This window comes from Ranitomeya variabilis, chromosome 3 (genome assembly GCF_051348905.1).
Source record: "Ranitomeya variabilis isolate aRanVar5 chromosome 3, aRanVar5.hap1, whole genome shotgun sequence".
NCBI classification, from domain to species: Eukaryota; Metazoa; Chordata; class Amphibia; order Anura; family Dendrobatidae; genus Ranitomeya; species Ranitomeya variabilis.
In genome coordinates this window covers 663,834,202-663,861,022 of record NC_135234.1, presented here as the reverse complement: position 1 = coordinate 663,861,022, position 26,821 = coordinate 663,834,202, and the positions used below count along the sequence as shown (strand labels likewise).

The following is a 26,821-nucleotide window of genomic DNA, read 5'->3' as shown; positions in this document are numbered from 1 at the left end:
ATCTATCCCAAAATGGTATCAATAAAAACGCCAGCTCAACGTGCAAAAAATAAGCCCTCACCCAGCCCAAGGTAATGAAAAATGGAGACGCTACGGATATCGGTAAATGGCGCCATTTATTTTTGTACAAACTTTTGATTTTTTTTTACCACTTAAATAAAACAGAACCTATACATGTTTGGTGTCTACAAACTCATAATGACCTGGAGAATCATAATGGCAGGTCAGTTTTAGCATTTAGCTAACATGGTAAAAAAAAAAATTGTGGAATTGCACTTTTTTGCAATTTCAACGCACTTAGAATTTTCTTCCCAGTTCCCAGCACATGATATGAGAAAATGGTGTTGCTCAAAAGTAAAACTTGTCCTGCAAAAACAAGCCCTTACATGGCCATACTGATGGAAAAATAAAAAAGTTATGGCTCTGGCAAAAAGGGGAGCAAAATATGGAAACGCAAAAATGGAAATATCCCTGGTCCTCAAGGGATTAATGTACTAAATGTCATTTTACTTACAGGTGGACCAGCAAAACCAGCAGGGCCAGGTGGACCAGTCTCTCCACGATCACCCTAGAGAAGAGAAAATCATGTTAGCTGCTATTCAAAGAGTAAGGTTGACATATAAACAATCCAAAAAGAATCAACTTTATTGTTAACCTGTTTTCTAATACCAAATAATAACAGAACAATTGGCTGACTTGTAATTGTGATACTATCCTTTCTATAAAGAAAGCACCAGAATACTAATAATAAAATATTCTAAAAGCAAAATGTACTTACAGGAGCACCACGGGCGCCAACGATACCAACTGCGCCTGGAGGACCAGATTCTCCCTGTAACAGATAAAGAAACAACAATTGATTTCTTCAGTCCTCAAAATCTACAAAAAAAGTAATAATACGTTCAGTATTATGTATACTATGTTTTGCTTTTGTTTTAGTTTGCTTTGGTTTTCTAATATTTATGTTCCATCATTTCTGTTTCATAGAAGAGTCTGATGGACTGTATATGGACTCGGTGATAAGGTTCACATACTTTATAATGCATTGGTTATAATATAAGTGACAAATGACTGTGCTTAAAAGGAGTGTACATCAGAAATGAACACAAATCCCTTTTTTCTAATATTTTTTTATTTTGTGATTGTACAGTTTTTGTATATATTCTCTCTATGTGATTTTGGGGGTCATCATCTTCATAGATTGTAAGCTTGCGAGCAGGGCCCTCATTCCTACTGGTATCTGTTTTGAACTGTGATTTCTGTTATGCTGTAATGTCTATTGTCTGTACAAGTCCCCTCTATAAGTTGTAAAGCGCTGCGGAATATGTTGGCGCTATATAAATAAAATTATTATTATTATTATTATTATTATTGCTTGTGCTTTGCTTCTGTTACCAGCATTTACAGATGCTTTATATCAACTACGTGAACCATAACCAGCAATATTCTGGGGCATTTCTTGATTTTTTGGGGAAAGCTTTCTAGGCATGCTCAGTGATCTGCGCAGAGATCATTATACAGAGAGGTGAGCTCTGAACATCTCACCTATTTTGAATGGAAGATCTTAGGTTGTCTATATATAGTTCTTACATATATATATATATATATATATATATATATATATATATATATATATATATATATATATATATATCTGAGGATATATTCTTTTAAGGCAACTAAATACCATGCTTTTTCTACTCTATATATTTTTATATATTCTTTCTGATTATAAAGAAAGATTTGCTTCTTTGTGAATAGGCCTGGCTAGTTATAGAGCCAACAGGACCTGGTAATACCAGCTTTACTATTTTACTTACAAGACAAGTTAACGATTTACAGAAAATATTGTTTTTCAGAATACAGAATACAAAAATAATAATTTTTGATTAGCGAATTCTGAAACAAAATACCTGTCCTCTATGTAAGACTCTCATCTCATGCAATAGGCGACCAAACACACTAATGTACTATATGAACATCCAGAGTGGCGTAACTTGAAGTTTATGGGCCTCAATGCAAAAGCTCTAACAGGGCCCTCACCTATTGCAAATCTTCAACAGCAATGATCTTTTCATTTGGGCCAAAGGGACCTTTTGGGCCCCCTAGACTCAAAGGCCCTGTTGCATTTGCAACCCCTGCACCTAATATAGTTACACCCCTGAACATCACATTCATTTCAATGAGAACTATAATGTCTAATTTGCCCTGAGATGGTGTTACAGGGGAATTGAATTTGCTATGACTTCCTCCACAGCTTCCATCTAATTGGTAGCGTTTCCAGCAATGGGACACCCTTTGGTTATTTTATCATTTAGGATACTTTGGCCATTTATTATCTATAAGAAAGCTCTCATGCATTACCAATAAGACTTCATAAGTATTTCTCCAATGTTTTCTATTAGTGTGGGATATTCAATATTGTTGAGTTGTTGGTCGAACAGTCTGGAAAAAATAAATATAGCTATTGTACAGATAAAATGGTACATACCTTCTCACCATTAGGACCAGAAGGACCAGGTGGACCAATTGGACCAGTCAAACCCTGCAAAGAAATCAAAATTAGAATGGTTGAATTGGAAAGTTCTAGACCTTCTTCCTATACCAACTCGAATTATGAACCTCCTAATGTTGTATAAGATGGCTGATTATAATCATAAGAGAGTCAGTATATAACTGTATATATACAAGGACATCCCAGCACAATGAGATATAATGATATCCAATACCCTTTACTACTGCTTTTGTGGTAATTGTTATCATTATTTTACACTTAATATAGACATAAGAGTCTACATGTATCATGAAATGAGTGCTAAACGTTCAGTTAAGCTCTGCTATACATGGCTGTAGACAACTAACCCTCTCCACTCAGTTATCTAACCACTGAACCCTACACTTACTAAAAATGACCTTACCATTGGACAAGTAAGTCTTAATTATGCGGCCTTCTACAGTTTAGAAATGTAGATCGTTCTCTAACTAAACAGAACCCAACCACAACACATGAGCCTGATATAGTCCCATGCCCTTTACAATTTTTATACATAAGACAATGTTGGCTTTGAGAGGATTTTTATCATAAACAGATTGTAGTGATATTTTATACATACTCTAGAACCATCTTTTCCGGGAGCGCCTTCTGGACCCTTTTCACCAGTGTCACCCTATTTGAAAAGAAAGCATAATTATGAATATCTTAAGAATATTGGCTCTTTGATCTTATCAGATAAGATAATCAATGTTAGATCTAGAAATTACGCATTTCACAAAGAGCTTGGAATGGTGGCCTGATAATGTTATCCAAGTGTATGTTCATATATGAAAAGACTATTGGTTTATGATCGGTTCAGAAAACTTTTCAGCCAATTGCAACATCATAAATTTGGCTATTGGTAAATTATGTTAGATATAATCTTAAAAGCTACAAGTGGAGTGGAAAATTAAATAACTTCACTTACTCTGTCACCTTTAGCTCCTGAAATACCAGATGTTCCTCTTTCTCCAGGCATACCTTGAAGACCAGGTGGACCTTGAGCGCCATTTGGACCAGTTGGGCCACCAGCACCCTACAAGGCATATACATGACACATAACCAAAAAGTTCAAACATGTTGTTAGGCCATGTATACTGCCATCTCTAGAAATGTGGATGTATATTTTAAATTCATCCTACCTTAGGACCATCAGTACCAGGAGTACCAGGAATACCACGAGGACCTTGAAGACCTTGAGGACCTGAGGAGCCACGTTCTCCTGGGAAACCACGTTCACCCTAAAGTAAAGTGGTAAAAATGATCAACTGATTGACAATAATTTTAAATTACGCACAAGTGCAAAAACTACTAGTGGATGATCTTTACGGTTTATTTTGCATTTATTTTTTATTATTGTAAGTTTTTGCAATTAGTTATAGATATATGCGTTTTAAAAGTATCCATGTATTTTTACCTATAGATTTAACGTAAATGTATGCATATGTTTATTTCTAAATTACATAATATTCTGAAGTAAAATGAAGTAGAGAGATGGCATCAATACTTACTCTGGGACCAACAAGACCTGGGGCACCACCTTCTCCTGGAACACCCTAAAAAAGGAGAAAGAAAGTGATAATAAGTTTTTTAATGTTGAGATATAATTTCCTTGGAGAACACTACATATGCTATAAGTCCCCTTTATCCAACTTGGCGCTCTCCGCAAAGACAAATTATTAATTTTACCAACCAAGTCAACATTGACTTTTAGGATTGCTATATCCAATAGGTGGCGCTAGAATCCCATTATTTTCCTCTATTAAAAGACTATTTGCTTAATTAAATTATGTAATAATTCAGCACAGTGAAAACAGCGCCTGAGCATAAAAGGAAGCTGCATAAATAGCTAGAAATTGAACAAATCCCTTTATTTAGCTGGGAAAAACTACATAGTTTATTGGACTATTTTTACCAAAATATTAAATAATGTGACTATATCTGCCTCAGTTATACTTGCCATAACCAATATATATGAAAAAGTTCACCTGTATTGATGAATATTGTTATGATAATATTGCATCTGCCACTGTCTTACTTTGATCTCATATGAATTACGGTAGATTCTAAGCACCACACTGTATATGTGGACTTTTATTCTAAGCCAAACACAGTGCAAAAATAATGATACATAAGGAAAGGGCCCGCTAATGATATTCTCGACTACATGATAATTGTTTTCACCTTGACTTGATTCTTAAAATACCAAGAGATTATTAGCTGTGGTCATAACAGTTTTTTTTACGTCATCATCTTTACTTTGCTGTTTTGTTTCGACTACGACTTTAACAGTTTACAACTATAATACACTTCTGTGAAGCAATAGACATTTGGCTTCAGAAATACACATTTTGCTCACCTGATCACCTGGTTTGCCACCCTCACCAGGAGGACCTGGGGGACCTGGAAGACCCTGGTAAATAAGAGAAATAAATGATATTTTAGCATTGCATTACACAAGGAAAAGTCTACTGAGGAACACACATTAATATTACAGCACGGACAATGCCATATTGGACTACCATACCTGGAAGCCAGATGGGCCAGGAGGACCTTGTTCGCCTCTCTCACCAGCAGGCCCCTGTAAAAGAAACAAATAAATAAAAAGAAATAAATTGAAGGCATACAGTAAGTCAGCAATATGCAGGCAATATAGGCAGTAATTGACTTTACCTGTCAAAAGTTGTGGAACATAGTTTATAATAGAATATAATGTACTACTAGCAACACTACCAATAATCTGGTCATAGAACTCGGAAGGCATTTTTAGGTACAACAAGTCACAGGTATATTTCTATAGACTGACTTAATATTATAGTATCTATTCACGAAAACTTGCATTTTGATATAAAGACATATTGCTCCCTATATACGAGTATCAAGCATGAGGACGCCCCCCGAAGAAGCACATCGTGAAACGCGCGTTGGGGTCCACTCTCCCTCGTCCCAGTACAGGTTGGTCTCATTGTGTCTCCATATGTTTAATTAGCCACTTTGGCTTTTACAGGTTAGGGTCTTTTGCTATCCACTATGGATTGATATCTGGCTTAGTAGTTATATTCTAAGTATGGGAGCACTGATTAACTGATATTTGTATAATTTCACATATGCTTTGTAGGTCTGCTGACCATGTAAAAATGAATGCACTAAGCACTTTATACAATTTGATACACAATTTTCTTATCTCTATGCTCCTTTTTCATATATTGACTCTGAATAGACAGTTATAGACTTGTGTACCAACCAACCGCCATTTGAAATTTAAATTTTAATGGTACTTTTTGCCTTTTTATATTTTGTATTCTATGTATTATTTATTTATGTAATAAATTTGAATATTTCATTTTTAATACTGCTCCATTATCCATTTGTTATTTGGTTATATGACTTAATATTATAGTATCTATTCACCAGAACTTGCATTTTGATATAAAGACATATTGCTCCCTATATACGAGTATCAAGCATGAGGACTCCAAATTCATGTCTTATGATTTTAGCATATAGTTGTGAAGTTATAAGAATGATGGGCACAAATGTTATTCCAATGTTCACAGCTAATTTGACCAATGGATGAAGTGACTGATACTTAGCAATGAGCATGTGCAAATGTAACACATGATCAATCACTTGAGCAGACTTCTTAATACAGCATGTCCCATGGTTTAGAATAGCAAACTTACTAATGTGATTGTGTCTAGGAATGAAATGCTTCAAGTTTTAGGACTATTTATTATGTGTTTTAAATAATAAGTATATATATAAACATTGAAATGGGGTCTGGTTTCATGAAGAAGAGGCGTGGATTTATCGTAAAGGTGAGAGACAAATTTCAATAAAATGTAGGTTCAAAGTGGAGACACAAAGTAAGGTAATCGAGGAGTGTCTTAAGATGCGCTATATTTATCATCCACTGTGATTTATCAAGCACATTTCCAGACTGTCTACGCTAAGGTGCCACTGTCTAACTATAGGGCAAAGTTATGAAATCCTCCCCAGTGTTTCTAAGCCAAGTCTCCTCTTTTCCAAAATATTACACCAATGTTCCCTCAAAGCTATAATTCACACTGTCCTCCGTATTAAAAGCACAGCGTGAGTGCAGTATGCACACCCTGGAGACATGCCGGGTGCCGTACATGTACCACAGGTTGAGAACCCAGAATCCACAGCAAATTATGTGTTTGAAAACAAGGCAGACGTAAATCTTTACTTACAGCTGGACCATTTGGACCTTGAGAACCAGTTTCACCATCTTTTCCGGGCAGACCCTAAAACAGAGAGATATTGTTTTATCAGTTTTAAATTTTTGTATCTGCATTTAAATATAACAGGGGAAGTATTAAAAAAAATTCTGTTTGTATTTTTACAATTATTCACTTTAGATGTACTGGGTTATATAGAAATGTGAGGGGGTTTCACGATACATAATAGCAAGATTATAACAGTAAATCAGGCATTGTAGAGTTTTATGCACTATGAAAGTCATAGCTGTGTAAATTCACAAAAAGCTGTCCACCAAGGGCTGCATCTGAGAGGGCGGCATGTCCAGTCTAACAAGTGAAAGGGAGCTTAAACATGGGCTCCGCCTGCCTCCACATCACAAGGGAGGATCCACTGTTCCACCAGTGCTTGGGCTAGTGAGTGAGTGAGGGGAGGAGACCTGCCGGGCTCCGCTCCCCTCCAATGTGTGTTAACCATGCCCCCTCGGGCTCTTCCCATCACACCACTCTCTGCTTTGAATCTCCTCCCAGAAGCCAGAGGAGGGAAGGAGAAAAATAGAGAATAGATAAAGTGGCGGATCCAGAGAGAACCAAAGAGAAAATGAGCAGCGAGTGAAGGAAACAGGCAGATGGATAGAGAGACTTAAAGAAGGATGGGGAGAAAAGAATCAGGAAAAGGGAACAGAAGGAGGTGACGGAAGTGAAGGATCAAAAGAATTACACTACTGTATGAGCTGATACTATTTAATAGGTAGGGAAATACTTTTGTGGCAGGAACTACCCTGTGTTTAGTTTTAGTTTCATAGTACCATAGATTTGCCTAATACTAACTACATATTAATGTCAGCCACAAAAATAACCACCAGTTATCACACTCATTTGTCAGATATTTTAAGTTATTTAAAAGGGTATCTGTCTGCAGGTTTTTGCTACCTCATCTGAGAACCGCCCAATGCAGACAAAGAGAAGCTGAATGCAATGATGTTTACTGGGTGCAGCCATTCTGACACAGAGTTCTTAGATTTAGCATCAAGCAGAGCTGAGGAAGCTAACCCCTCCCCCACACCATGATCTCCATGTACAAAGTCCATAGACAGTGAGGTGCTTATCACAGGAGGGGGAATGTCAGACTAGAATACAAGTGCTGCTGTGTCCCAGCAATGATAAGCTACTGGTGCTAAAACAGTCATTGTAAGAAAAAAACAAGCATGGATAGGCATTGCTGAAATTTGCGTTTTAACCCCCATTTCATGTTGTCCTCAGATTACATAGCAAAATCCTGCTGACAGATTCCCTTTAAAGAGTAACTAAACTTTCTTCCTTAGTTTCCTTATTTAGCAGCCTCTTGAATTTCTTGCTGATCAGTGGGGGTCCAGGTCATGAGACCCCTATGAATCTCACAATAGACTCCCGAGAAGTGCACAGCTTAGCAGATAGGAATGCATATATCATGTCTGACCAAAAGTCTATTACTTGATTGCTGGGGGTCTCAGGACATGAAATGCATCTGATCTGCAGGCAATTCAAGTGTCAGTTAAATATGAAAAATCAGGAAGAACGTTTTGGTAGCTTGTTTAAAAAATATTGTTCTCGGCAGCACATTGCTCTGTCTAACAAGTAATGAGCTGCCGATAACATGATGTTTTATGCACAAAGAATGATCTTTTACTGATCTTTCTGTGCTTATGGCAAGTGCGGTTTGCTTGTCTAAACAGACAATTAAATTACCTCAAAAGTTTATCTATCGCCATTGGCTAGTGTACAAACATTTTGTACAAACAGGAGGAAACAGTTTGGATAGTTTGGATAAGTAAATTATTATGTATACAGTTTGTATTTGGGTAAGTTCACACAGGGCGTTTTTGCTGCTTTTTTTTCTGCAGCAAAGCCTGATATTCTTGGCAGGAAAGAAGCTGCGTCAAAAACACAGGTTTTGTTGCGTTTTTGTTGAGTTTTTTGTTGCATATTTGGTGCGTTTTTTTCTCTATTTGTCTATGCTAATGTCCTTGAATTTTCAGCCGCAAAACGCAGCAAATAATGATACCTGTGTTTTTGCTACGTTTTTTCAACACCCACTCAAGTCAATGGGTGAAAAACGCTGAAAAAACAGCAAAAACGCTGAAAGAAGTGACATGCCCTATGTCCAAAATACGCAGCAAAGCACAAAATACTGATCACACAAAAAAACAATGTGTGTGCATGAGATATCTGAAATTTCATAGGCTTTGCTGGTACTGTAAAAAGCAGCTGAAAATTAGAACTTACCCTTAGCATGTATACAGGTGTGTGCTTCATTTATATGATTCTTTCTTAAATTGTTTGGTCTATTTATTATGTCTCTCACTTCATAGGATAGTATTCCACCTCTATTTGTGGCTGTTTGGAGAAAATATGCCGATTGCTCTGCTCTATCATGGCTAATATCTATTTACACACAGGCTCAATAGGAATGGTTAATTTAAAAGCAGTCTACCAGCTCCAAATTCCGTATGAGAGTAATCACAGGTCCTTGTAGAGGCTCTCGTGCTGGAAAGAGTCATGCCTTTAAGTATCAATATCCACTGGAAAGTATTTTTTAGAGAAAACTACAAATGAGATGCTCAGTGCATCATATGTAGGTTCAGAAGATCCAGGGCACCCGTACACCAACATAGAGTGGCGATGGGAGTGCTCTGCGCTATGTGGCCCTGCCCACAAGGAGCTGAACATCTAATTTGCAAATAAACATAAAGAATATTTTCTAAAAAACTATCCAGCGGATCTTGAAATAAAATGTATGCCTCCTCCTAGAGCAAGATTCCCACAAGAGTAACTTTGATAAGGATTTTAGAGCTGACAGACTGCCTTTAATTTTTTTATTTATTTTTATCTGTATTTTTTTTTCTTAACGGTCGGCTCCATTTCAAGTTACAGATAGCGTGATATACACCTTATCAAGTAAGTGAAAATAGTCTATGGTTCTATACCAGGTCTTCTAAAGTGAATATAAATGAATAGAATTCTAGGAATTATTAAAGAAACATTGTGTTTTAAAGTGTATTACAAGCAAAGTAAAATGCTTACTCTTAGACCAGGAGCACCGCCCAATCCTTTCTCACCAGGCTTGCCAGCTTCACCCTAAAATGAAGGAAAAATGTGTTATAGTTAATGGATAGCGGTATATTGTGAAAGCAAGTCAGTATAATATAATCATGAAATGGGTCGCCAAAGACATTTGTTCTAAAAATTATATGGAACTTATACATATACACTCACCGGCCACTTTATTAGGTACACCATGCTAGTAACGGGTTGGACCCCCTTTTGCCTTCAGAACTGCCTCAATTCTTCGTGGCATAGATTCAACAAGGTGCTGGAAGCATTCCTCAGAGATTTTGGTCCATATTGACATGATGGCATCACACAGTTGCCGCAGATTTGTCGGCTGCACATCCCAAAGATGCTCCATACAAGGCAGGATGGATCCATGCTTTCATGTTGTTTACGCCAAATTCTGACCCTACCATCCGAATGTCGCAGCAGAAATCGAGACTCATCAGACCAAGCAACGTTTTTCCAATCTTCTACTGTCCAATTTCGATGAGCTTGTACAAATTGTAGCCTCAGTTTCCTGTTCTTAGCTGAAAGGAGTGGTACCCGGTGTGGTCTTCTGCTGCTGTAGCCCATCTGCCTCAAAGTTCGACGCACTGTGCATTCAGAGATGCTCTTAGGCCTACCTTGGTTGTAACGGGTGGCGATTTGAGTCACTGTTGCCTTTCTATCAGCTCGAACCAGTCTGCCCATTCTCCTCTGACCTCTGGCATCAACAAGGCATTTCCGCCCACAGAACTGCCGCTCACTGGATTTTTTTTCTTTTTCGGACCATTCTCTGTAAACCCTAGAGATGGTTGTGCGCGAAAATCCCAGTAGATCAGCAGTTTCTGAAATACTCAGACCAGCCCTTCTGGCACCAACAACCATGCCACGTTCAAAGGCACTCAAATCACCTTTCTTCCCCATACTGATGCTCGGTTTGAACTGCAGGAGATTGTCTTGACCATGTCTACATGCCTAAATGCACTGAGTTGCCGCCATATGATTGGCTGATTAGAAATTAAGTGTTAACAAGAAGTTGGACAGGTGTACCTAATAAAGTGGCCAGTGAGTGTATATATATATATATATACACACATATATAAAAGAATTTGTATAATTTTGAAGAGTACATAGTATTGGGGGGTATCTAACATATATGTAACTATGTTCTATGATATTATTCTGGATCTTTATCCATGATGGAGCTGAGAAGATGACGTAGGTAAAAACCTTAATGAACGTTATTGTCAGTATTGGCTCATGCCATTTGAGCCACCATTACGATCCGGCAATTTCCCTTCACATGCTGTAATTGTGGAGAGGGGAACTGCTTGGGAATTTCACATAACGTACAGATTTTAGGGCTTGAATCTTCTCATGACCCGTATTATATATTTTCTCCATATCTTTCCCTATAAGACTATACAAAATCTGAATATCAATCCGCTATGAGAAGATTCATCTCTAGCAATTCTTCGAGATATTGTTTGTATCACAACTTTTTAGGGACGAACGAGATATACATTTTATGAATATTACAGGATGGAAAATTGGTAGATATAGCAGGTAAATAGAGTCTTACATTGGCACCCTTGGGTCCTGGGAAACCCATAACACCAGGCTGACCACGGGCACCCTGAGGGCCAGGAGGTCCAGGACGACCATCTTCACCAGAGGCACCCTGAAGGGATAGAAACAAGTCTTTATTTTTGTACCATAATATAAATAACGTTTAGTTAATTACTACTTTAAGCTTCGTCTTTATCCGCAACGTTTAGGATCGTATCGATGATCCCAACATTGTATGTGATTTGTAATACATCCACAATGGATAAAACAGATGTAAATAAATCATAACAGCAAATATAATATTAAATAAACTGACCGTTGCACCAACTTTTCCTTGAGGACCGGCATCTCCGGGGCGACCAGTGAGACCCTGTGGGGAAAAAAGATATTTGTTGGTGAACTTGAATCATTTTCACATTCGACTGGTATAAAATTCATGACGACAATGGCTGACATTTACTATTTGGGAAGGCATAAACTGCGCCTTCTTTTTGGCAATTATAATATTGATTTTCACCAAAAAGAACAGACATGTGCTGCCTCACCATACTGGTGCAGAGAAAAAGAGAAGTGATTTGGTGAGTCCAAAAATGTGCCAGATTTATTATTGGCATGTGACAATTTTTCGTTTTAAATTAATGGTGTAAAGGAAGATAAATTGTCTAGCTACGGGCAAAATGAACCAAATTTGTCACAGTGTACGCCACCGCGATTCATTTGGTACATTTTTCTGGCTTGACTGATGACTAATTACTGCATTAGACCACTTTTGTAAATGTGGGCCAATGTTTATTAGGCACAATGACGGTTCAGGACCTTGTTTTGCTTTTTATGATTTAGGTTTTATGTCTCCAGAATGTAACCTACACATATGTATACAGGTCAGTGGTGAAGTCTATCCCAAAGCAAAACATGAAATGACATCGCCCTCCACGTCAACTGATCATGGCTAGATATAAAATATACCACAGCTGTGACAAGAAGAGTAAAAATATTCTTCATATAAATAATAGGACAAGGTGACGATTAGGTTCTATATATATAAAAATGGACAATAGTATGTAAAATAAATTTCCTTATTCAGTTCTATAAATGGCTTCAAAAACCTCTTCTGAATACAGTATGTAGTATTTATAGGGTATGTAATACTTATAGTGTATGTAATATTTATGGGCTATGTAGTATTCATAGGGTATGTAGTATTGACAGATTGTGCCGTTTGTATAGGATATATAGTATGTGCAGCATATATAGTATTTATTAGTTACCGTATCCAATATTATAGGGTATATATTACCTTTAGGTTATGTTGTTTTTATAGGTTATATAGTATTGATGGGTTATATAGTACTAATAGGGTATCTAGGACTTATAGGTTATGAAGTAGTTATAGGGAATGTAGTAGTTATAAGTTATATGGTATTTATAGGGTATGTAGTACTTTTAGATATTTCGTTTTTATAGAGTACGTAGTATTTATAGGGTATGCAAAATTTTCATGGTTTGTAGCATCTGTAGGGTATGTAGTATTTATAGATTATGTAGTAGCTATAGGGTATGTAGTATTAAAACAGTATGTAATACTTGTAGGGTATGTAGTATTTATAGGGTATGTAGTATATAAGTTATGTAGTATGTGTAGGGAATGTAGTATTTATATGTTATGCAGTATTTATAGATCATGTAGCATCTATAGGGTATGTAGTATTTATAGATCATGTAGCCTATAGGGTATGTAGTATTTATAGATCATGTAGCCTATAGGGTATGTAGTATTTATAGATCATGTAGTATCTATAGGGTATGTAGTATTTATAGATCATGTAGTATCTATAGAGTATGTAGTATTTATAGATCATGTAGTATCTATAGGGTATGTAGTATTTATAGATCATGTAGTATCTATAGGGTACGTAGTATTTATAGATCATGTAGTATCTATAGAGTATGTAGTATTTATAGATCATGTAGTATCTATAGAGTATGTAGTATTTATAGATCATGTAGTATCTATAGATTATTTAGTATTTATAGATCATGTAGTATTTATAGGGTATGTAGTATTTATAGATCATGTTGCATTAATAGGGTATGTAGTATTTATAGATCATGTAGTATCTATAGAGTATGTAGTATTTATAGATCATGTAGTATCTATAGAGTAAGTAGTATTTATAGATCATGTTGCATTAATAGGGTATGTAGTATTTATAGATCATGTAGTATCTATAGAGTATGTAGTATTTATAGATCATGTAGTATCTATAGGGTATGTAGTATTTATAGATCATGTAGTATCTATAGAGTAAGTAGTATTTATAGATCATGTAGTATCTATAGGGTATGTAGTATTTATAGATCATGTAGTATCTATAGGGTATGTAGTATTTATAGATCATGTAGTATCTATAGAGTATGTAGTATTTATAGATCATGTAGTATCTATAGAGTAAGTAGTATTTATAGATCATGTTGCATTAATAGGGTATGTAGTATTTATAGATCATGTAGTATCTATAGGGTATGTAGTATTTATAGATCATGTGGTATCTATAGAGTATGTAGTATTTATAGATCATGTAGTATCTATAGAGTAAGTAGTATTTATAGATCATGTTGCATTAATAGGGTATGTAGTATTTATAGATCATGTAGTATCTATAGGGTATGTAGTATTTATAGATCATGTGGTATCTATAGAGTATGTAGTATTTATAGATCATGTAGCATCTATAGGGTATGTAGTATTTATAGATCATGTAGTATCTATAGATTATTTAGTATTTATAGATCATGTAGTATTTATAGAGTATGTAGTATTTATAGATCATGTAGTATCTATAGAGTATGTAGTATTTATAGATCATGTAGCATCTATAGAGTATGTAGCATTTATAGATCATGTAGTATCCATAGAGTATGTAGTATTTATAGATCATGTAGTATCTATAGGGTATGTAGTATTGATAGATCATGTAGTATCTATAGAGTATGTAGTATTTATAGATCATGTAGTATCTATAGAGTATGTAGTATTTATAGATCATGAAGTATCTATAGAGTATGTAGTATTTATAGATCATGTAGTATCTATAGAGTATGTAGTATTTATAGATCATGTAGTATCGTATTTATAGATCATGTAGTATCTATAAAGCATGTAGTATTTATAGATCATGTAGCATCTATAGGGTATGTAGTATTTATAGATCATGTGGTATCTATAGAGTATGTAGTATTTATAGATCATGTAGTATCTATAGGGTATGTAATATTTATAGATTGTGTAGCATCTATAGAGTATGTAGTATTTATAGATCATGTAGCATCTATAGGGTATGTAGTATTTATAGATCATGTAGCATCTATAGGGTATGTAGTATTTATAGATCGTGTAGTATCTATGGGGTATGTAGTATTTATAGATCATGTAGTATCTATAGATTATTTAGTATTTATAGATCATGTAGTATCTATAGGGTATGTAATATTTATAGATTATGTAGTATCTATAGGGTATGTAGTATTTATAGTGCATGTAGTAATAATAGCTAATATAGTATTTATGGGGAATGTAATGGAGTATGTAGAGTTTATAGGTTACGTAATATTTATAGGATATGCAGTATTTATAGGATATGTAGTATTTATAGGGTATGAAGAATGTATAGGGTGTGTAGTATTATAGTGTATGTAGTATTTTGACCTATGTTTACTGTATGTAAAGACCAAGCTCTATTTTACAGAGAACAAACAGAGACCACAGAGACCAAATGTTCTATTTTATGTCACTTACTCTAGCACCAGGGAGACCAGGTTCACCAGGACGGCCAGGGTCTCCATTACCTCCTTTTGGACCACCAAGACCAGGGACACCACGATCACCAGGAGCACCCTAAAAGGAAAAGGTAATGATGTTAAGATATTGGTTTAAAAAACCATTATAGTATTTTTTATATAATAACTATTGTGCGGTCATTTATATATTTAGATTCTCTTGATAGCATTACCAGTTAATATAATACACCACTTCCAATGAGAGAGTTTTTATTTCAATAGACAAAATGATTTGGATTTTCTTTAGATAATATCTAGTTTATAATTTACATATTGGGTAATGACATACTAAATAATAATAATAACAGAACCATAATTTACACATAAGGTGGTGAGATATTACGTATTAATAATATCTAATATTATTATAATAATATTAATTATAATATATTTAATATTATATCTATTTCCACAAACCTTTGGACCAGCAAGACCATCTTGACCAGGGAAACCACGATTGCCAGGAGCACCCTGATAAGAGACAGAAACACACACGGATTGTTTTTACTTTATATCTAATAATGGTCATTTTATTTCTATAGCGCCAACATATTCCACAATACTTTACAAATGAGCAGAGACATGTATACACAATAAAGACATTACCAAGTAACACATAGTTCCACCATTACAGGAAGAGTGAGGGTCCTGCTTGCAAGCTTACAATCTATAAGGAGATGGGGGGCTGGACACAAAGATAAAACGTGCTCTGTCATGCACGGTCCAGCCATCATTGTAATAAATAGCATGAGAGAAGTCTTGCAGATGGAAGTTGGAAGTTTGGCTTATTGAGATTGTTAATCTTTAATCAGTTGCAGAATGAAGAGCACAGGTAGGGTGATAGACAGAGATGAGAGAGATGAAGGGTGGTGCAGAACTGTGGAGAGCTTTGTGAGTGAGGGAAATAAGCTTATATTGAACTCTGTAGCAGATGGGTAACCAGTGCAATGACTGGCACAAGGTGGAGGCATCGGTGTAGCGGCTGGACAGAAATATGACCCTGGGTGTTGCATTCAGGATGGATTGAAGATGAGAAAGTTTAGTAAGAGGGAGACCAACTAGATGATAGTTGCAGTCATCCAGACAAAAATGAATCAAAGCAACAGAAAGAGTTTTTGCATTTTCAAAGGTGAGAAAATGTCGGATTCTGGAGGTGTCTTTAAGATGCAGACAACATGAACAAGCAAGGAATTGGATATAGGGAGTAAAGGAATGTTCTGAATCAAATATGACCCCAAGAAAGCGAGCAGACTGCTTGGAAGCTACGGTTGAACCACACAAGGCAATTGCAATACAGATATAGGGAGGTTAGTAGAGGGAGGAAACACAATTTCATGTTAAATGTCAAGACATGCTGCAGAAATGTCACTAGGGTAATTAAAAGACCTTGAGTCTGCAAATGAGGACGTGTGCCAGTATAACTGAGTATTGTTTCTAGGGCGATAACTTAATAAGAAGCCTGTGTACATTAAGTTTAGGTGCAAACCCACAGAATTGCCCCTATATGTATCATCATATGCATAGTGGAGTAATATACACATAAGTATAATGTTTATTTGCAAGAGAACATAATGTAAAGCATCATAGGTGCCAATATGTCAGTGCCATATCTAAAAAAAATACTACCCCAATATTTCACATTTGTATTCTCGTATTTATCCACACTGACTAGTTATTATATTACTAGTTACTATTTTTGCTCTGGTATGAATTTGTGATATCTGAATATGTCTCATTAGTATAGGAAGGGGGTGGTAGATAATTATTATCTATACATTATGTAATTTATGTGCTGTATTAGGGGTGATATTCTTCCAATAACTTGAGTCAGTAAGGTTAAAGTAAGTAACAAGTGAGATGAGTGAATGTATATAGTCATTCATAATATAATGAGACTCTATAATAATGAGACTTTATAATATATGAGACTCCTTTTGGAGTCATATTTTAGGAGTAGAAAGGCGACACCATACAGTATGCTGGGTGCCTCACTTGCTATTGGTAGAAGAATACTAAACTTATGATTTGTATTAGGGTATGTGTCCACGTTCAGGATTGCATCAGGATTTGGTCAGGATTTTATGCAGGTAAAATCCTGACCAAATCTGCACCTGAGGTCACTGGCAGGTCACCTGCGTTGTTCTTGCGTGTTTTGCTCAATGTAAGGACATGCTGCGTTCTTAAAAGACGCGCCGCATGTCCGTTTCCGCGGGTGTGCCGCATGCGTCTTTTACTGCATAGTGGAGACGGGATTTCATGAGATCCCCTCCACTATGCTGTAACATCTGGACGCTGAGTGTTTGACGCTGCAGCTCTACGCAGCGTCAAACACGCAGCGTTTCTTGAACGTTACCCTTAGAAGGCGAATTATACGAAAGTGTTACCCACCCTGCATACGCAGTAGTGTAGTCTAATCCTACCTTATAGGTTTTTTTAGATTGTAAGTACAGTACTCTATCTGCTCTTTTGATGCTGATAGACATGTTAGATGTGTTGGTAATTCCACAATTTGAAGTTTGACACTTACTCTTTCACCAGGTGGACCCAGTGGGCCAGCAGCGCCAGGCTCACCCCGGGCGCCTCTTTTGCCTTCTTCACCAGCTGGACCAGGAGCACCCTGAGGACCTGATGGTCCCTATAAAACATGATGAAATCTACATCAGTATTGAGCATGGAAGCTTAGTCACAAGATAAATCTTATTTCTTAGCTGTGTTTGTTTTTCCAGAGCTATGCAACTTACCAGCTAAAAGAAAAATGGATACATGATTATATGAGTAATATGCTTTCGTTTCTACCATTTTAGGATGAATGTCTTTGCCCACTACCCAACTGATAACAAGTCTGTGGAAATGTCTGATCTATGAGTAACACAATTATCTGGACTGGCTCTATATATGAGGGTTGCTAGTGATCTACTAATATCAGTCAATGAATCATGTTTCCATGTATTTCCACTTCAGCTACCAAAAGAGGCTCAATTTTCAACTTATCTCTTAGACAGGTAAGTGCAAATACTGTATATAATGGCAACTATCGTGAATCAAAAATAGCATCATTTAATGTCACTTCTTTGTGGAGCCCCATTACTGGATTATAGATAGTATTATTGAGGAAATGACATCTTACATGTATTTTGGCCATTATTGTGTTCACTGTAAGGGGCTATAGGTGTACAAGGAAGGCATTTCAATACTTACCAGTTCACCCTTTGGACCTTGTTCACCCTTAAATCCTGCAATACCAGGGTCACCCTACAATAAAAAGAGGTAACATATTAGTCATTAATTGTCTTATTGTACTACAAGTGGTGCAGGTGCTCAATTCCTGCTGCATAGCCTTACTAACACTTAACCTCTTCTTATTTTTATGTTTAGCCAAACATTATCCTACTCTGTACTGATGATGGGCAAGAACCCTGAAACAGTGCTCTCTCCAGATATGGCTAATATGAATTAATTTGCATATTTTCCCCATGGAGCACTGTCTGGTGAAAAGTGCTTTGAAGGAAGATTCATTGAAATTAATTTGTTGCAACTTTCAGTCACCGTGAGCCACCAGAAGAGTTGTACTCCATTTTTTGATTGGAGTACAATTTTCACTTTTGTTGTAATTTAGTTCACTTTTTGGGTGTAAGTTGGGATAAATTTATCACAGTATACTAAATGCCACGCTTTTCTATAAGTTGTTGGCCCGAACTGACTTACGAATTGAGCAAAAATTTGGGGACATTTCAAGCCATTTTACACTTGAAAACTGGCAAAGACTGCTTGATGAGTCAAAGCCATAGAGGCCAAATCATCAAGACTGGCCTAGTGCACGCTCCTGCTACACCAGTGTTGTTTGAGTACAAGGTGCAGAAGTCATTTAGGCACATAATGAAATCTGAGTGACCTGCACCTCAACAGAAATGTTATTCCAGTTAGTGACTGGAGTAGCATTTCTGCCATACAAAGTGCTGGCACTTTTAATGAATTGAATGACCGACCCCCGGCCCGCCCAGGAGTGCCCATTTAGGAAGAGTTAATTCAAACTGAAAACTCCAAAACCCATATAGTTTTTGACCAACACAGAAATTTTGTGACTATTTAAAAGCTTTTGCAACACTTTTCTGGAGTAAACGTTTTGATGACTTGGCCCCAAAGTCTCTTCAATAATAGATAGCAGTGACCTTCAACTTACTCACCCGCATATAATATGTAGCGTACAATTAATGGAAGGAACCCAAAGCCATATAGAGCATGGATTCTCAATATTTACTAGTCCAACAAGCTCATTTGCTATGCCAATTATTCATCATCACCTCCACTCATACTAACAGATATTCTTTCTGTCCATTTAATTTTCATGAGTTATTCATCAAAAGTCTACTGCAAAGTTATTGGTATGGTCTAAAGATGGTCTAAAGATCTTCCATATTCATATTATTAGTCACTAACAGCATCCAAAGAGAACAAAGCAAGTAGAGATCACTCACCTGTTGACCTTTTGGACCAAGAGGGCCAGTGGCACCCTGTGGCCCGGGTGGACCACGTGGGCCAGGGAAACCAGGAGCACCAGCAATACCAGGACCACCCTGCAGAATGACGCAAACGAAGAAATTGTATTATCTGAATACAATTGATACATAATTGATAACATCTAAAATATATTGTGTAACTTTCAGAAATGTTTATTAATTATTGTATTAATGGGTCTTTCTAACAAGAAGCATATACTGTATTAGGGGAGAAGGATCTGATATGTTATTATAAGAAAGTTCTAGAATAATTGTAGACTAGTTACTTACAGTTGAACCTTTAGCTCCGGGAATACCATCAGTACCAGGGTTACCCTAGAATAATGGAAGAAAACAAAGAGTTAATACAATACATTATATAGTGGTAGGTATGGCTATAATTCTGCAATTCCAGATGGACACAGCTTCATGTGTTACTTAGGTGAGATGATGGTAGCAAGTTTATGATTTGGGGGTGACATAAGCTAAATATTTAAATTCTAATGATTGTGAAAAATCATTAAGAGAAACAGAATAAAACGTTAGTGAATGAATAGAGAATAGAATGGAGTAAATGTAGATTATTATACAGGGAACGGGATACGTTATTTTACCTTCTGATAATATCACATTATGTAATCTCTAGTAAATATCTATATTACTTGTGGGTCATGTAGTACATGTAGCTGCAGTACCACTCATGTCCAGTAGGTCGAATAAACCCTTTTAGTAATTGGTAGAGCTTTGACTAATGACTTAAGGTACCGTCACACTAAACGATATCGCTAGCGATCCGTGACGTTGCAGCGTCCTGGCTAGCGATATCGTTTAGTTTGACACACAGCAGCGATCAGGATCCTGCTGTGATGTCGCTGGTCGCTGAATAAAGTCCAGAACTTTATTTGGTCGTCCGATCGCTGTGTATCGTTGTGTTTGACACCAAAAGCAACGATACCAGCGATGTTTTACACTGGTAACCAGGGTAAACATCGGGTTACCAAGCGCAGGGCCGCGCTTAGTAACCCGATGTTTACCCTGGTTACCAGCGTAAAAGTAAAAAAAACAAACGGTACATACTCACCCAGCGTCATACCTCCCCCAGCGTCATACCTCCCCCAGCGTCTGCTTCCTGACACTGACTGAGCGCCGGCCCTAAAAAGTGAAAGTGAAAGCACAGCGGTGACGTCACCGCTCTGCTGTTAGGGCCGGAGCTCAGTCAGTGTCAGGAAGCAGACGCTGGGGGACGTGCAGGTGAGCATGTACTGTTTGTTTTTTTTACTTTTACGCTGGTAACCAGGGTAAACATCGGGTTACTAAGCGCGGCCCTGCGCTTAGCAACCCGATGTTTACCCTGGTTACCCGGGGACCTCGGCATAGTTGGTCGCTGGAGAGCGGTCTGTGTGACAGCTCTCCAGCGATCAAACAGCGACGCTGCAGCGATCGGCATCGTTGTCGCTATCGCTGCAGCGTCGCTTAATGTGACGGTACCTTTAGAGAAAAGTTAAGGCTAGAATATTTGGGAACAAAAGCCTGATAAAAAACCCACAATATAGCGTAAACCTGACAAAACGTAGTCAAAATAATTTTTTTCTACTCCCTCTAGCCCATTTTAGTTTAGTTAATGCTTCCAGATACATCTAAGTACAAGTTTTATACGTCCCGTGGAATCCACTGTATAAATTGTGAACCTAGCCTAAGATTCGAGGGATTTACACTGCAGCTGACGACAGATTCCCACTGAAGTATTTACTTTTATACATTTGCAAGATAATATTTCTTAAGACTGAGCACTTTTCTTCCATATTCACTCCCTCTGCACTGCTTGTACCATATAAAAGGTTGGCCAATCGTTGGTGACCTACACGGAAACTATCTGAATCTTTCTGAATTGGCCAATCTTGATACTTGAGTTGTCAATTTCGCAATTAAAAATAGATCCTTTAAGAAACTTACAGGAGAGCCAGAGGGTCCAGGTGATCCAGGTGTTCCAGACTCTCCCCGGGGACCTTGGGCACCCTCAGGACCACGGGCACCAGTGGGACCAGCTTCACCCTGACAAAATGAGATAAGTGGTTAAATAGATATCCTCATTATATGGCGACGATGATGGTGGTGATGATGAAGATGATGACAATCATCATGTTATTATTGTCGTAATGTGAACCACCCAATAAGAAGACCCTCTTAAGCTTCACCAAAAGTGTGGGTATGTGTACACGTTAGGTATTTGGTGCAGACATTTCGGCATCTCTTGGCAGGAAAACACAATGTAAAATAGACACATTTTTTATGCATTTTTTACTTGTGTTTTTGGTGCTTGATTTTTCCCCACAGGATGAAATCTGCAGCAAAAACGCTGAAAGAATTGACATGTCGCGGATTTAAATCTGCCAGTCACAAATAAGCAACGTGTGCATGAGACTTCAGGATTCTCATTCACTTTGCTGGCATCAGGAAACCCTTCAGGTTTTAGGACAAATCTGAGCAGAAATAAACGTGAAAAAAAACTAGACAAATCTGCAACGTGTGCACAGGCCCTAAAGGCAGATAGTATTTGCTTTTTATTTGTTTTGAGAGTATTTATTTTGCTAATTAATGTATTCCTATTACAGTTCTTCACTTTATTTTTATAATATATGAAGTATACTACGATAATATTTATTGAAGCTTTACTGCTTTTGATATTTTGGAAATATAATAACATATTATGAACTGAAAAAAAGTGTGTGATGCTTCTTACATGTAGTTCTAAAGAGAATATAATGCCATGTTTTACAATAATGTAAAATATAATGTTTCTATTAATATTGGTATTTTGTTCTCTTCCATTATAACACATCTGGTCCTCTTGGGTGTGGCTGAGCCATAACGCTGGATGGCAGGAATCTAGGACAAAATGACGGAATGTCTGAGCATTATTTCACTACGCCACCTAGTGGCTGGATGAATGTTTTACACTAAAAAAAATGTATGGTCACATTATACACACAGACCTATCTGTGGGCAGCCGCGTCATGTCATAGTCAGGAGGAGCTGAGCCTATTGACGTGTAGTATTGTAGGAAGAGATTCCGTATAACCTGTATTTTATCATTTAAATGAGTCCGGTGGGCGGTTCTACTCGGTAACTATTTCTGCATGCAGTGTCACACAGGGGTGACTGTCAGTCAGTGATTAGCACCGCCTACTGGACTCTTATACAAGTTATATTGAATATTTTCCCATAAAACTTATCAAGGTGCTCCACTCCTCCTGCAATATACCCTCAGATACCATGTCCCATATGGGCGATTCTCTTTATTGTGGGGGATTTGTGATGTTGTGGGGGGAGGGTTGCATTACATATTGATTTTTTTGTTATGACTAATATGGCTAAGAGATGTCGCAGCCATTATAATAACCTAGATCTGCGGGATCTAGATGGCAGTTAAGCAGTTTTTCTTAATGGTAAGGGGTTCTTGTGGCCACTTTTCTTTAAAAAATAACTTTTCCAACAAATCTATTTAGTCTTTTTTAGGCCTGTGGGACAAATTGCAGTTTTTCAGATGAAGGTCATTAGCTTATGGGAACAACATCTAAACTTAATGTGGATAGTCAGTATGAAGCAGAGCGTATCCGAGCCATAGCATTGTGCCTATCTGCATATTTCGGTATCCGGCATGTCAGGTCATTGTGTTATTCATGCTCTAATGCATTCTTTTCTGTCTCTTTTTCACAAAAGGGCCTTGTATATCCAAATTCCGGGCTGGACCCCTGTGCATTCCAGTTACCAAGGCAACTGCTGCAATTAGAACTCCTGGGAATAGAAATACCGAAGCTTCTTACTGAGTTTTCCTCCAAACCTGGAGGGGGCTCATATAAAAGTGCACTCAGCCTCCTCATAGTTCTCTCATCTTGTTCTTAGATTGAACTTCTCTGCTCTAGTCCCTTTAAATGCTTAGAAACGAGACACAAAACCAGCAAAAAGTAGGGTGAAGGCACACTTATTAATGAACCTGTATAATCAGGCATATATCCACCCCCAGTGGTGAAAACCAAAATTACACTCTAATGGATTCAGTGCTCAAGGAGCACATTTTTTTATTTTACTTTTTCGGTTTGTTATTCTCAATTTTATCAATAACTTGTAGCATAAAATACTAGAAACTACAAAAAAAGATACTGATGAAAGCCTCTAATCTTATAGTATAAAATACGAGAAACTACAAAAAAAGATACTGATGAAAGCCTCTAATCTTATAGTATAAAATACGAGAAACTACAAAAAAAGATACTGATGAAAGTCTCTAATCTTATAGTATAAAATACGAGAAACTACAAAAAAAGATACTGATGAAAGTCTCTAATCTTATAGTATAAAATACGAGAAACTACAGAAAAAGATACTGATAAAATTCTCTAATCTTATAGTATAAAATATGAGAAACTACAGAAAAAGATACTGATAAAAGTCTAATCTTATAGTATAAAATACTAGAAACTACAAAAAAGATACTGATAAAAGTCTCTAATCTTATAGTATAAAATACGAGAAACTACAGAAAAAGATACTGATAAAATTCTCTAATCTTATAGTATAAAATACGAGAAACTACATACTGATAAAAGTCTCTAATCCAACACCTGCTGATATTGTAATGTAAATCATTAGGACCCCTGGTGGTGAAAACTTATGTCACCTGCTAATGTGTTCAGTTTTTAAGGCGCACATACTTTTTTCACTTTTTTTCTGTGGGTTAGCCTCTATTATATCAATAACTAATAGCAGAAATTACTAGAAACTACAACAAAAGTATAGTTAAAAGTCTATAGTCCAACACCTGTTGCTATTGTAATATAAATCATTAGAACCCCCGGTGGTGAATACTAGCGTTACATGCTAATGTATTCAGTGTTTATGGTGCACATTGTTTTATTTAACTTTTTTCCATTTATTAGTCTCTGTCTTATCAATAATTAATAGTATAAAATGCTAGAAACTATAAAAAAAAGATACTCTTAAAAGTCTATGGTCCAAAACCTGTTGATATTGTAATATAAATCATTAGAACCCCTAGTGGTGAATACTAGCGTTACATGCTAATGTATTCAGTGTCTAAGGTGCAAATTTTTTTATTTTACTTTTTTTCGGTGTATTACAGTTATTTCTTTATTTTATCAAAAAATAATAGTATAAAATAGAAGAAACTACAAAAAAAATATTGATTAAAGAATATAGTCCAAAACCTGTTGATATTGTAATACAAATCTTTAGGACCCCAGTGGCAAAAACTTGCAGTACGTGCTCATGTGTTCAGTGTTTAAGGTACACATTTTTTTATTATACTTTTTTCCAAGTATTATTCTATAGTTTATCAATAAGTAATAGTATAAAATACTGGAAACTACAAAAAAAAGATACTGGTAAAAGACTATAGTCCACAACCTGTGATATTGTAATAGAAATGTTTAAACCCTGGTGGTGAAATCTTGTATTACGAGCTATTGCTTTCAGTGTCTAAGGTGCACATTTTTTATTTTTACTTTTTATCTGTATATTAGTTTCTATTATATAAAAAACCAATAGTGTAAAAGTGAATGTTTTATGATAACACGTTTCACTTCTTTTAGCTTTTATTAGTCATAATATGTGGATGGAGTGACACAAAGCACTTAGGGTATGTGTCCACGTTCAGGAAACGCTGCGTTTTTGATGCAGCGCTGAGCCGCAGCGTCAGAAACGCAGCGTCCAGATATTACAGCATAGTGGAGGGGATTTAATGAAATTCCCGTCTCCACTGTGCATTAAAAAACGCATGCGTTTTTCCTGCAAAAACGCACATGCGTTACGTTTTTTCAGAATGCAGCATGTTGCTACAATGAGCAAAACACGCAGGAACACCGCAGGTGACCTGCCAGTGACCTCAGGTGCATTTTTGGTCAGGATTTTACCTGCATAAAATCCTGACCAAAGCCTGAAGCAAACCTGAACGTGGACACATACCCTTAAAGCACAACACCATTGAGACCAATGTATCTGGTCTATCTTATTGTATGTGTATGCCATTATGTTCCACAAAAAAATGTAGCATAAGCTGCGCTCCTCTATTTTTATTTTGGGAGAAAAAAGAAAATGACAAAAATTAATATAAGGCAATATCCAGACGTCCATTTTTCACGCACGTGTTCTGTGCTTTTCAAGTACCCATTTTAATCTATATCACTGTTCACACCTAAATGTTTTTTTGAAGACTGTATGTCCATACAAAAATGTTAATTTTTAATATGAGTCCTGGATCAACCTCCTCTATGAAAGTCTATGGGTATGTGAAAAGGTTCGGACAGCTCACTGATGGTGTCTTAGTTGCATCTTAGTGTTGTCTGCTTCTCACCAACTGTTTAATAGAAGTTTCAGTAACCTGCAGAATTTTAGTTTTTCTGTACAAAAAAAAAACCTGATGAAACTCTGATAGCAAAAACTAATACACTGATGAAACACTGATATAAGGGCTCACGTAGATTTTCATGTACAAGTTCCATCAGTGCTTTTCACAGGCAGCATTCGTGAATAGTCTATGCGGCTGTTCACATGGTTGTGCTTTTTTGTGGACCAAGTGTGACTGGTCTGCACCAATATACGGAGATCCAATTTTGATCAAAATCACAGATCAATCCAATCCCATTCAAGCCTACAGATCTGTAAAAACGTAGTGCAGCGCCCCAGAGTCCTGGTCGTTGCAGTAATGTCGCTCTGCCACTAAGGGGAGTGATGTTACGTCTGATGGCACTAAAGGAGTTCACCTGACCAGGTATCACAGTCACACACTACACTTCACACTCCGGCCACCAGGGGGAGCAAAGGGTTCTATGTATTAGGCCACTCCTCACACTCTGGTAAAACTGGGGGCTGGATAGGAAGTTAGAGAGAAGCTGACTGGGTTTTGCCCAGGTAACATCTAGTGAGAGCGTTGCTTAGGAAGATTCAGGGGGATCCCTGTCAGGGGTGGGATCCTGGCAGAGGCCTAGCACAAGACAGATCGTTACGGAGCCGTGCCTGCACCTCATTGCGGTGGCATCCTAAGAAAGGACACGAAGCAAAGTATATTGTGGAGA

General features: G+C 36.9%; 1 protein-coding gene across 2 annotated transcripts in view; it reads right to left on the bottom strand.

Annotated features, from left to right (window-relative positions):
- The window catches only part of COL2A1 (collagen type II alpha 1 chain), a 63,557-nt gene that overhangs the window by 14,682 nt on the left and 22,054 nt on the right, over nt 1-26,821 (bottom strand). For both annotated transcript variants that reach the window (XM_077297882.1, XM_077297883.1), the window contains 20 exons: nt 21,684-21,782; nt 20,022-20,066; nt 19,710-19,808; nt 18,433-18,486; nt 17,762-17,869; nt 15,652-15,705; nt 15,194-15,292; nt 11,714-11,767; nt 11,411-11,509; nt 9,817-9,870; nt 6,748-6,801; nt 5,061-5,114; nt 4,893-4,946; nt 4,045-4,089; nt 3,676-3,774; nt 3,462-3,569; nt 3,114-3,167; nt 2,492-2,545; nt 779-832; nt 515-568 (listed from right to left, as the gene is read on the bottom strand). In XM_077297882.1, coding sequence (XP_077153997.1) covers nt 515-568; nt 779-832; nt 2,492-2,545; nt 3,114-3,167; nt 3,462-3,569; nt 3,676-3,774; nt 4,045-4,089; nt 4,893-4,946; nt 5,061-5,114; nt 6,748-6,801; nt 9,817-9,870; nt 11,411-11,509; nt 11,714-11,767; nt 15,194-15,292; nt 15,652-15,705; nt 17,762-17,869; nt 18,433-18,486; nt 19,710-19,808; nt 20,022-20,066; nt 21,684-21,782 — 1,395 coding nt within the window. The remainder of the gene's footprint in view (nt 1-514; nt 569-778; nt 833-2,491; nt 2,546-3,113; nt 3,168-3,461; nt 3,570-3,675; nt 3,775-4,044; nt 4,090-4,892; nt 4,947-5,060; nt 5,115-6,747; nt 6,802-9,816; nt 9,871-11,410; nt 11,510-11,713; nt 11,768-15,193; nt 15,293-15,651; nt 15,706-17,761; nt 17,870-18,432; nt 18,487-19,709; nt 19,809-20,021; nt 20,067-21,683; nt 21,783-26,821) is intronic.